Here is a 12,943-nt window from a genome sequence, read left to right as displayed (position 1 = left end):
AGATTATTCATCCAGTTCAAGGTGAGTAATCGCTGTTCTAATATCCAGATGCTCTTTTCGGTCATAAGAGACTGTAGCAGCAACATTATGTACAAAATAAGTTACAAACAATGCGAAAAAACTAATAAAATAGCACGGCTGGTTAAGAGTCCATAAAAAGGCAGCCATCCCCGCCGGCGCCATTCTATAATTTGTCACCGATATAGTGCAATTAATGTATTGTGTTGTGTTGTGTTGTGTAGTGGCTTTGCTGGCATGCATACATTTCTTTTTTTTTGCCACTAGTATGTTCAGAGCAATATTCCTGTAAAGCTTAGATAGGATCTCATGTCAAATGTTGTTGAACTGTTGTGGTTGCAAGTTCATCTGCCTCATCTAAAGCCTCTTCTTTTGGGGTGCTGTGATAGGCCACCAAGTGCTAACAGTCAGTATTTGGATAATATGTGTGCAATGCTTTATACTGTGTGTGATGTATTCTTTTTTTTTGGGGGGGGGTAGATCAGCTTAATATTGCAGATAGATTGTAACTTCCATCAATGTAATTGTCTGCATCACTTCCAATCTCCCATGTTTTTTTTAAATATACAGTGGGGGAAAAAGTATTTAGTCAGCCACCAATTGTGCAAGTTCTCCCACTTAAAAAGATGAGAGAGGCCTGTAATTTTCATCATAGGTACACGTCAACTATGACAGACAAAATGAGGAAAAAAAATCCAGAAAATCAGATTGTAGGATTTTTAATGAATTTATTTGCAAATTATGGTGGAAAATAAGTATTTGGTCAATAACAAAAGTTTCTCAATACTTTGTTATATACCCTTTGTTGGCAATGACACAGGTCAAATGTTTTCTGTAAGTCTTCACAAGGTTTTCACACACTGTTGCTGGTATTTTGGCCCATTCCTCCATGCAGATCTCCTCTAGAGCAGTGATGTTTTGGGGCTGTCGCTGGGCAACACGGACTTTCAACTCCCTCCAAAGATGTTCTATGGGGTTGAGATCTGGAGACTGGCTAGGCCACTCCAGGACCTTGAAATGCTTCTTACGAAGCCACTCCTTCGTTACCCGGGCGGTGTGTTTGGGATCATTGTCATGCTGAAAGACCCAGCCACGTTTCATCTTCAATGCCCTTGCTGATGGAAGGAGGTTTTCACTCAAAATCTCACGATACATGGCCCCATTCATTCTTTCCTTTACACGGATCAGTCGTCCTGGTCCCTTTGCAGAAAAACAGCCCCAAAGCATGATGTTTCCACCCCCATGCTTCACAGTAGGTATGGTGTTCTTTGGATGCAACTCAGCATTCTTTGTCCTCCAAACACGACGAGTTGAGTTTTTACCAAAAAGTTATTTTGGTTTCATCTGTCCATATGACATTCTCCCAATCCTCTTCTGGATCATCCAAATGCACTCTAGCAAACTTCAGACGGGCCTGGACATGTACTGGCTTAAGCAGGGGGACACGTCTGGCACTGCAGGATTTGAGCCCCTGGCGGCGTAGTGTGTTACTGATGGTAGGCTTTGTTACTTTGGTCCCAGCTCTCTGCAGGTCATTCACTAGGTCCCCCCGTGTGGTTCTGGGATTTTTGCTCACCGTTCTTGTGATCATTTTGACCCCACGGGGTGAGATCTTGCGTGGAGCCCCAGATCGAGGGAGATTATCAGTGGTCTTGTATGTCTTCCGTTTCCTAATAATTGCTCCGACAGTTGATTTCTTTAAACCAAGCTGCTTACCTATTGCAGATTCAGTCTTCCCAGCCTGGTGCAGGTCTACAATTTTGTTTCTGGTGTCCTTTGACAGCTCTTTGGTCTTGGCCATAGTGGAGTTTGGAGTGTGACTGTTTGAGGTTGTGGACAGGTGTCTTTTATACTGATAACAAGTTCAAACAGGTGCCATTAATACAGGTAACGAGTGGAGGACAGAGGAGCCTCTTAAAGAAGAAGTTACAGGTCTGTGAGAGCCAGAAATCTTGCTTGTTTGTAGGTGACCAAATACTTATTTTCCACCATAATTTGCAAATAAATTCATTAAAAATCCTACAATGTGATTTTCAGGATTTTTTTTCCTCAATTTGCCTGTCATAGTTGACGTGTACCTATGATGAAAATTACAGGCCTCTCTCATCTTTTTAAGTGGGAGAACTTGCACAATTGGTGGCTGACTAAATACTTTTTTTCCCCACTGTACATACACATACATATCCTTTAAAAATATATATATATATTCCCCTTTATTACTTTCCAACCCTGCCACCCTTTCCCCACTTGGAGTAAACTAGTGGACAACAACACCTAGGCCTCTACTTCCAGCCCATACCCACTATCTACATTTTGTTTGTTCTTTCTCCTGAACTTCTTCTACTCTCAACCTCTCCGATCATTTTCATGATGTCCATCCGGTTTGCTTCTATATGCCATATCTTTCTAACTGTGCTCCTTCACAAAAGCTCCCAACCTACAACCCATACACTTATTATGGACACAGCGTGCCTACATTATTAGTTATCTTGTTATTGTTTGTTGTTAGTTGTTATTAGTCCCATCCTTCAATTCAATTCAACACCTCCCATCTATCTTTTAACACCATCCATATAGGATTTCTATTTGCCATATATATTTCAACTGTACTGTGATGTCTTACAAAAGTTCTGAACCTTTCTATTCTCATTGTTTCTACAGATTGTGAATTGAAAATAAACATTTTTGCTAATAGTATTATTATGTTATTGATCGATTGACTATGACTTTTCAGATCACCCAGTAGTGCTATCTGCAGGGTTAGCTCCAGGTAAATATTGCAATCCTTTAGCCATTCCTGGACCTGTGTCCAAAAACAAGCTACAAATGGACAGTACCAAAACAAATGATCTAATGATTCTGTCTCTTCGCAGGAAAATCTGCAGAGCTGGGAAGATTGTATCCCCCATATAAATAACATTCTATTGGTAGCAAGAATTTTATATAATAATTTAAATTGAAAGATTCTACGTTTTGAATCTGGTGTCGTTTTGCGTATCAGTTCATAAACACTATGCCATGGGATCGGTACGTCAAAAATCTCTTCCCAACTATTTTGCAATCTATATGGGACGGCTGTCAATCCGTTGGTCCTTAAATGAAACTGATATACTATTTTATTTATCACATTATTATTAACCAATTATGTTCTTTAATGCAAGGCCGACAGACAAGTTCCTTACTTTCTCCTCCTTCCACTTTCCTCTTCCATTTTTGCGGTAAGGCTGCAATTATTTGGTTGTAATTTTGGGTAGAGCAGACATTTCCATATGTTTTTGTTAGCTGCATGTGCGACATAACTCCACCAGTCCTACCGATGATATCATTTACAAAGATTATACCTTTTTTCAACATTTTGTCCAAAAAAAAAGTTTTTTTGTCAATTAGTATATTTGAGTTTAACCACAATATTTGTTGCATTATTTGTTCTGTCGTTTCTGGAGGATTAAATTGAAATTGCAACCAACTTTCTATGGCTTGTTTTAGAAATAGTGATGTCTGGGAGATGATTTCCTTTTCAAATAACTGAAAGTGAGTGGTTGTAATCTGAATAAAGGGAACAAGGCCATTCTTGAACATTGGGTGAGACAATCTTACTAATTTGCTAGAGAACCAGTTCGGATTTAAGTATAACTTTTGTATGACTGAAGCTTTTAGTGATAGGTCTAATGCTTTAATATTTAATAATTTCTGTCCTCCGAATTCATATTCATTATATAAATAGGCCCGTTTAATTTTGTCTGGCTTGCCGTTCCAAATAAAATGGAATATGTTTTTCTCATATAATTTAAAAAACTGTTCGCTAGGCGTTGGCAAGACCATAAGCAAATAGGTAAACTGGGATAATACTAAAGAGATAATCAGGGTGATTTTTCCACAAATTGACAGGCACCCACCTTTCCATGGTAGCAAGATCTTATCTATTTTTGCTAACTTTCTATTATAATTTATTGAAGTGAGATAATTTATTTCCTTTGGGATATGTATTCCGAGTATATCCACATCACCATCAGACCGTTTTATTGGTAAACTACATGGCAATGTAAAAGTTGTATTTTTTATTGATCCAATACGTAATATAGTACATTTGTCATAATTTGGTTGTAATCCAGAGAGGTTAGAAAATGTATCTAGATCCTCTATGAGGCTGTGGAGTGATTCTAGTTGTGGATTTAAAAGAAAACATGAATCATCAGCGTACAATGACACCTTTGTTTTTAAGCCCTGGATTTCTAATCCCCTGATATTATTGTTGAATCTGATTTTAATTGCTAACATCTCGATGGCCACAATAAATAGATAGGCCGATAGTGGACAACCTTGTTTCACTCCTCTTGACAGTTCAAAACTTTCTGAGAAATAGCCATTATTTACTATTTTACACCTAGGGTTACTATACATGATTTTGACCCATTTTATAAGAGATTCACCAAAATTGAAATACTCCAGGCATTTATATATAAACCCCAGTCGTACTTTATCAAATGCCTTTTCGAAGTCTGCTATGAATAGCAGGCCTGGTTTCTCAGATTTTCCATAATGTTCTATTGTTTCCAATACTTGCCTTATATTATCTCCAATGTATCTTCCATATAAAAAACCTGTCTGATTAGAATGAATAATATCCGACAATACCTTTTTAATTCTATGCACTATACATTTTGCTAGAATTTTTGCATCACAACACAGAAGTGTAAGGGGCCTCCAATTTTTTTAATGGACTGGATCTTTATATTTTCCACTTGTATCCTGTTTCAGTAATAATGAGATCAGACCTTCTTCTTGAGTGTCAGATAATCTACCATTTACATAGGAGTGGTTAAAACAAGCTAACAACGGTCCTCTTAGTATATCAAAAAAAGTTTGGTATACTTTGACTGGTATGCCATCCAACCCTGGAGTTTTCCCAGACTTAAAGTCTTTAATTGCATCCAGAAATTCCTCCTTTTTAATGTCACCTTCACATGAGTCTTTCTGTGTGGCTGTTAATTTTACATTATCAATAGAAAAAAAATCTCTACAATTAGCTTCAGTTAGAGGAGATGGAGGCGACTGAAACGAAAACATATGCTTAAAGTACCTTGTTTCCTCCTTCAAAATATCATTTGGTGAATCATGGGTTACTCTGTCAATTGTAACCAGTTTGTGTGTGTGATGTTAACGGAGGGGTCTATTTTCTGTATGACCTGAACATTGACTGGTTAGCAACTAGCTATCCTCTCGAGAGGAAGCTTCTAACTGTGACTAAAGCCTGTAATATGACCCAGGTCATCACTCAACCAACTAGAGTGCATACCAATAGTGTTGGATCTGTGACATCCACTTGTATTGATCATATCTTCACTATTGCTGCAGAGCTTTGCTACAAAGCAATATCAGTTCCCATTAGCTGTAGTGACCATAACATTGCGGCAATAACAAGGAAAGCCAAAGTGCTAAAGGTTGGGCCTAAAGTAATTCATAAGGGACCATACGAAATGTTTTCTCAGGACTTTTTTGTTGAAGATTTAAAACATGTATGTTGGTCTGTGTATGAGGAAGTGAATCAAGATGCAGCACTGGAAGTATTTGTAAAATTAGTCATTTCAATTGTTGACAAGCATCCACCTGTGTGACGAGGTGTGAAAGAAGGAGTCAGGCGCAGGAGGTAAAATACCGAAGTCCAGAGTTGAAACCGTTTGCATAAATCAAACGCCCCAAACGTCAAACGGAACTATACAAGGGAAAACATCCACCTTGGCAATAACACAGTGAAATGTAGCTCAACCGAGCTACACGCTGTCACAACAAACAATCACTCACAAAGACAAGGGGAACAGAGGGAACACTTATACACATACTAATTAGGGGTGTGTGATTGACAAGACATGACAAGTGGAGTGATGAGAATGGGATCGGCAGTAACTAGTACTCCGGTGACGACGAAAGCCGATGCCTGCCCCAACCAGGAGGGTGGGCAGCCTCGGCGGAAGTTGTGTCAACCTGTTAAGAAATTAACTGTGAGGACTGTTAGAGCCCTCTGGATTGAACAATTGTATGGTTCAAAGAAATGATGCAAAAGCAGAGCCCTCTGTATTGATGATGAATTGAACAGAAGTGAAATGACAACATTGAACAGTGAACCATCATATTTTTGTATAAAATATCTAATAATGAAAAGGATTGCTGTTTTGAATTTGGACAAGTTAGTGTGGGAGAAGTGGAAAAACTATTGTTATCCATCCATAATGATAAGCCACAAGGTATAGACAACCTTGATGGGAAACTATTGAGAATGGTAGCAGACTATATTGCCACCTCTATTTGCTATATCTTTAACCAAAGCCTAAAGGATTGCGTGTATCCACAGGTGTGGAAGGAAGCTGAAGTAATTCCACTACCTAAAAATAGTAAAGCACCCTTTGCTGGCTCTAACAGCCACCCAATCAGTTTGCCGCCTGCTCTTAGTAAGTTGATGGAGAGATTTGTGTTTGACCAAATACAATGGTATTTTTCAGAGAACAAGTTAACTACTGACTTTCACCGTGCATATAGAGAAGGGCACTCCACTTGTACTGCACTGACAGATGATTGGTTATAATAAATGGATAATAAGATGATTACTGGAGTTGTATTATTAGATTTCAGTGCAGCCTTTGATGTTATTGATCATAAGTTGTTATTGTAAAGCTATAGCACGTGAGTTTTTTCATCACCTGCCATCACATGGTTGGAGAGTTATTTATCCAATAGAACTCCATGTAAAGCTCACCACCATTGGACTCTGGAGCAGTGGAAACGAGTTCTCTGGAGTGATGAATCACGCTTCACCATCTGGCAGTCCGACGGACGAATCTGGGTTTGGCGGATGCCAGGAGAATACTACCTGCCCCAATGCATAGTGCCAACTGTAAAGTATGGTGGAGGAGGAATAAGGGTCTGGGGCTGTTTTTCATGGTTCGGGCTAGGCCCCTTAGTTCCAGTGACGGGAAATATTAACACTACAGCATACAATGACATTCTAGACAATTCTGTGCTTCCAACATTGTGGCAGTTTGGGGAAGGCCCTTTCCTGTTCCAGCATGTCAATGCCCCCGTGCACAAAGCGAGGTCCATACAGAAATGGTTTGTCAAGATTAGTGTGGCAGAACTTGACTGGCCTGCACAGAGCCCTGACCTCAAACCCATCGAACACCGTTGGGATGAATTGGAATGATAAGGGCTGGAACTGCGAGCCAGGCCTAATCGCCCCACATCAGTGCCCGACCTCACTAATGCTCTTGTGGCTGAATGGAAGCAAGTCCCCGCAGCAATGTTCCAACATCTAGTTGAAAGCCTTCCCAGAAGAGTGGAGGCTGTTACAGCAGCAAAGGGGGGACCAACTCCATATTAATGCCCATGATTTTGGAATGAGATGTTCGACGAGCAGGTGTCCACATACTTTTGGTCATGTAGTGTATTTTACATTTGTGTGACTGTCCTTGTCTATCAGTATACCAGTGTTTTGTTACTTGTCATGTTCTGTGTTTTTTGTGGACCCCAGGAAGAATAGCTACTACCTCTGCAAAAGCTAATGGGGATCCAAATAAACAAATAAACCCTGTTCTTCCCCTTGCACTCTCTTGTGTCTGCTTTATGTTAACACTTGAGGCAGTGTTTTATTAAAATGAAGCTACAGTAGCTACAGAGTTCTCCCCATTCATCCCACTGATATTTCTTAGATAAGCTTGGATTCCATTATTATAGTTCTCTCCCTCCAAGTCACATAAGGGGATGGATTCATTTGAATCATGACAATTACTATTGTTTGCCTAGAGAAGAGGTCTTTGTCAAGATAACAGTGTGGTATAAATTGCTCTGTGCGTGGGAGGACAAGGCTGCTCCCAGAACACTGTTGAGCATTTTCCTGCTGTTATTATCAACCCTGTTATTGAATCTAACCACTGAGCTCTGGGTCTTCTGTCTCCTCTTCTTTCCATATGAAAGAGGGTTGTTTTCAACAGTGTTTGTTACTATAATAGTCTTTATCAGAATATTTCCTAGAACATGATGTTCCACTGTGCAGTACACCTGTAGCTTGTCATGGTTGAAATACTAATTACTCAGTTTTTTTCTTTGCTACTCCTAAACGGATGAAAGTTTCTGATGGTAGGTACTGTATGTGTAGTACTACACAGTCTTTGTGTTTCCACCAACATGTTGCTGCCTCCTCTCACTCGCTGCCACTATTGCTTTTTTCCTATTCCATCAACTCCATCTCTGCCAATGTGCCTGTGCCTGTGCCTCACACCACCTCCCCTTCGGCTGTCTCTCACACTGTTTGGGTTTGTTGTCCTCCATCATGCTCGTTATAACGGGCATCATGGCCAGGGCCGGAATGGAGAAATAGCTGGGAGTTCCCTGAATGTCCTCCGCACCGTCAGTGCATGCTTTGCAACTAGCAGCATCAGAGAGGACGCTATACTCTCAGCCGTGCATGTCTGGGAAGATTTAAAAAATATATTTTTCACATGTATAGATTCAAATTTCGTTCTCTTATATATGAAAGTTTCACTATGGAGCATTATCCAGCTTGCTGCATGGCTATACTCAGTTTACTCTGGCTATTCAGGGCTCACCTATACCGTTGCACTCAGTTTGTTCAGGTGATGTCTTCACCAGTCTATTTAACGACATCACCTTTAACCTCACTGTGCCCTGTCTCTCCTCCAGGCTATAGGGATCAGGGGGTTCCCCAGCAGGTTTGAGGCTGGCCTAGCCCAGCTCAACGTTAAGCCTGGATGTACAGTTTTCTCCTAACCCGGCATCCCCCCGGCCAACTGGGGCAAAGAAAGAGCTGCGACGAGGCCTCACCACTAGGCGGGGAGCCAAGGCGGCATGATATTCACAGGCTTAACCCTACCCTACCTACTGTACCGTATCGCCTACTACTACAACTGCTGCTGCTGCTGCTGCTCCACTTCACAGCTCAGTGGTAGAATGAGGAGCACGTCAATATCGACAGAAAGACGTTTTCTACACACCCCGAAGTGTCCTGTGAAAAAATTGAAGAATATAACATAATATAATATGAATATGTGCCAACTGTATGTACAGTACTGTACCGTGTGCTAAGGACTATCCATCCTGTCTGGGGCAAAATTCAGTGTTCAGTGGTTTTTATGAAAAAGTTAAATGTGCAGTTTATTCCTTTTGTGTATATTATCAGCAGTTTAACCACACACTTGACTAGTAGACTTCAATAGTCTGAAGACGGTATCAGTGTCTGTCAAGCCCTCCAGGATTGTATAGTATGTGATGTTATTAAGACTTAAGGCAAGTGGAGATGATCTTGCTTTATATACAGTAATATTCTGCATTGATATCTTGTGTATCATTCTTCAGATATGTCTATAATATATTTAGACTTCTCACATCACACACACACATTAATAGCCTTCTGTGACTTTGTATTACTATTTATCGGTTGTTGTTTTTGTGAAACATCAATGTGTTGTTCAGTAAATCATTCTGGGCCAGTTGCCATAGATACTGTACATTTTAATCAAGTATCTGTGCGTACATGTGGGGCTGAAGTGAATGTAATTGGTACCAGTTATGGCAGCAGGGGACACGACTACAGTGACCAGTGGTGCTGTATGATCCATTTAAATAGTGGGATTTTAAAGCTAGATATAATAGAAAAGTAGACCTATACCATTAGTTACATTAGATTGTAGCATAAGCTTTGATTGTGTTTAAAGATTGGATTGTGAAGAATATGACATCATCATTGGAGACTGCAATTACTTTCACAAAGAGAGATATTCAATGCATTTGTGAAATGTAAAGACCACTTAACTGTTATCGGATTTGATTGCCCCAAAAAGCTGTAAAATCACATTGGTGTACAGAACAGCAAAATAAAGTGTCAACCCTCAATAAACAAAGTATGTAATGAACAACTCTGTTTTTGTACTGAATGTATTCCAGGTTTAAAAGGCTCTCTCTTGTCCTGATCGGTCAGAGCTGTTGCTAGGTCATTCCCATTGAACCAAACGTAACAGCAGACTGTCAACCGGCCAATTTTTTCCTCATATGCAGATCTATTGTTGAGATGTTTCTGGTGCTTCTCCACTATGACAACAGCACTTGAACAAAGGTGCCATTGAGGGACACAGAGGCTTTGAGGGAGGGGAGGATAGCGATGGCCAGGGAGGGGTCAGCGATTGTGTCGAGCGTGAGGTGTTAGAGAGACAAAGCTGCCTGCGTGCTCTAGTCGTCAGGACAGGGCTCAAAGGCATTAGGAAACCGTATGACTTGTCATGGGTAGGCAGACTTTGCCTCACAGTTGTCCTAAGATCTATTGTGTAAGGTATAATAGGGAATTTACATAAAGAAATGTGTATTTTGTGTCTCTGATGTTATTATTCAACATGCAACCAGACTGTAAAACACATTTCAGTATGTGATGGATGTAGCATGCAGGATAATGGTTGTCCTTGGATGTCCTCTCTATCTCTGTTTCAAAACAACAGACAGACATCATCTCTTTTGAATCAACAGTAAAAATTGTATTGTTACAGTGTTTGTCCTTTAAATGTGTCTTGGAAGAATTCCCTCCCTCTGATAGCAGGCGATTGGATCCCTTTTCTCCAAATAAGGAATTATCTCTCCTGGTTGAATGGGCTTTCATTGTAGATATTTTCAGCCAGCTATAGACAGTACACAGCATTCCATTACTGATTGGGAGACAGTAAAGTGCTATTCTGCATTAAGCTACCTGAGGTTAGGGTAGTGAATATGAAATACTTTTATAACAGTGCTGGAGATTCCAACAAAAATAAACATACTCAAATTCTCTGTCTTTGTTTTTTCAATATGGTGATGGTAAGATGGTGATACACAGAGACAGTAGGGATTTGATCCCAGAGCCTCGGTGTGAGAAAAGCATTGGGTTATTGTTTCAACCATGACATTACAGGCCAGTAGGGAGCTTTATAAACTTTATAAATAGACAATAGGAGACTGCTCATATCAACAATGGTGCCACTGATACCCTGACTATGCAAAGTCTAGTTGTCTTTATTGTAGTCGTTTCTCATTTCATGCATCTTCACCATCTCATCCTTATAGTGTGCACTTACAGTAATATAGTACCTTGGCCTGGAGAGACTCATTTGTATTTACAATACAACTAATAGCAAAGGAGTTTTGTTCAGCATCACTGGTTGACACAGATGTCTAATATCATTCCTTTCCACAGCACCTATCTTATGTAGTCCATCCTCTCAGCGGCTTTTAATTTTCTGCATCAGAGAATGTGAGTGAATGTAATGGGAAACAATGCTTCATCAACCCTATGGATATGATGAGGACACAGCTCTGCTTCTCAGTCTGAGACTTCTCAGAGGTGTGACATACATTTCTTCAATCCTCTGTGTTACTGACAAGTGGGTCTCCAGCATTCCACTCTCTGTTTCCCATGATGCTGTTGGCTCTGGAATGTGCAAGACGTGTTCTCTACCACCAGCTGCTCTGTTTCTCAGTGGCATCACAGAATAAACAACACATGAGTACAGTTGGCCAGGAATCTGTATGGACTGTACAAAATGTAAAGTAAAGGTAATACTTGGTGATATACAGGCAACTGCCAAAATAAAGGAAACAACATAAAGTCTTGTAGCCAGAATGGCTACAATGAGCCTTGGCATACAGCACTTGTTGGCTGCTTTTCCTTCACTCTGCCCTCCGACTCATCCCAAACCATCTCAATTGGGTTGAGGTCGGGGGATTGTGGAGGCCAGGTCATCTGATGCAGCACTCCATCACTCTCCTTCTTGGTAAAATAGCCCTTACACGGCCTGGAGGTGTGTTGGGTCATTGTCCTGTTGAAAAACAAATGATAGTCCCACTAAGCCCAAACCAGATGGGATGGCGTATCGCTGCAGAATGCTGTGGAAGCCATGCTGCTTAAGTGTGCCTTGAATTCTAAATAAATCACAGACAGTGTCACCAGCAAAGCACCCACACACCATAACACCTCTTCCTCCATGCTTTACGGTGGGAACTACACATGCGGAGATCATCCTTTCACTCACACCGCTTCTCACAAAGACACGGTGGTTGGCACCAAAAATCTCAAATTTGGACTCCAGACCAAAGGACAAATTTTATTGCTCATGTTTCTTGGCCCAAGCTGGTCTCTTCTTCTTATTGGTGTCCTTTAGTAGTGGTTTCTTTGCAGAAATTCGACCACGAAGGCCTGATTCACACAGTCCCCTCTGAACAGTTGATGTTGAGATATGTCTGTGACTTGAACTCTGTGAAGCATTTATTTGGGCTGCAATTTCTGAGGCGGGTAACTCTAATGAACTTATTCTTTTTTCTATGGGAAATTCCATATTTTGGTGTTTTGTTGATAGTGGTGGAAAACGCTGTCTCAGGCCCCGTTAGAAATGGCGCCGGAGAAGATGGCTGCCGTTTTACAGCCCTCTAACCAAGTGTACTATTATGTGTGTTTTTTCACGTTATTTGTAATTTATTCTGTACATAATGTTTCTGCCACCGTTTCTTATGACCAAAAAGAGCTTCTGGATATCAGGACAGTGATTACTCACCTCGTATTGGACAAAGATTTTTTCTTCAACAAGTCGGACGTGAAGGATATCCTACAGACACCCGACAAGGCCCAAATCCCCGTCATTCGGATGAGAAAGGGACGGAGATATCGTGGACGTAGGTCGGGGTGCCTTGTAAGGATCCGACGGCGAGCGAGTAACTGCCTCTTCCATCAATCCTATTAGCCAATGTTCAATCATTTGAAAACAAATTGGACAACCTAAGATTAAGGTTATCCTACCAAACTATTACAGACTATAAAGAGAAGCACAGCCGCGAGCTGCCCGTTGACACAAGCCTACCAGACGAGCTAAATCACTTCTATGCTCGCTTCGAGGCAAGCAAC

General features: G+C 40.7%; 1 protein-coding gene across 1 annotated transcript in view; it reads left to right on the top strand.

Annotated features, from left to right (window-relative positions):
• Window positions 1-8,744, top strand: part of stum (stum, mechanosensory transduction mediator homolog) — a gene marked incomplete at its 3' end in the record, with an annotated part of 36,343 nt that extends 27,599 nt beyond the window's left edge. The window contains exon 3 of the mRNA XM_084149030.1: window positions 8,710-8,744. Within this exon, the coding sequence (XP_084005156.1) occupies window positions 8,710-8,744 (35 nt within the window). The remainder of the gene's footprint in view (window positions 1-8,709) is intronic.
• Window positions 8,745-12,943: the final 4,199 nt, after the last annotated feature.

This window comes from Coregonus lavaretus (genome assembly GCF_964263955.1).
Source record: "Coregonus lavaretus genome assembly, chromosome: 31".
NCBI lineage: Eukaryota > Metazoa > Chordata > Actinopteri > Salmoniformes > Salmonidae > Coregonus > Coregonus lavaretus.
The sequence above is the reverse complement of the archived record's forward strand: the minus strand, read 5'-3'. Positions and strand labels throughout refer to the sequence as shown.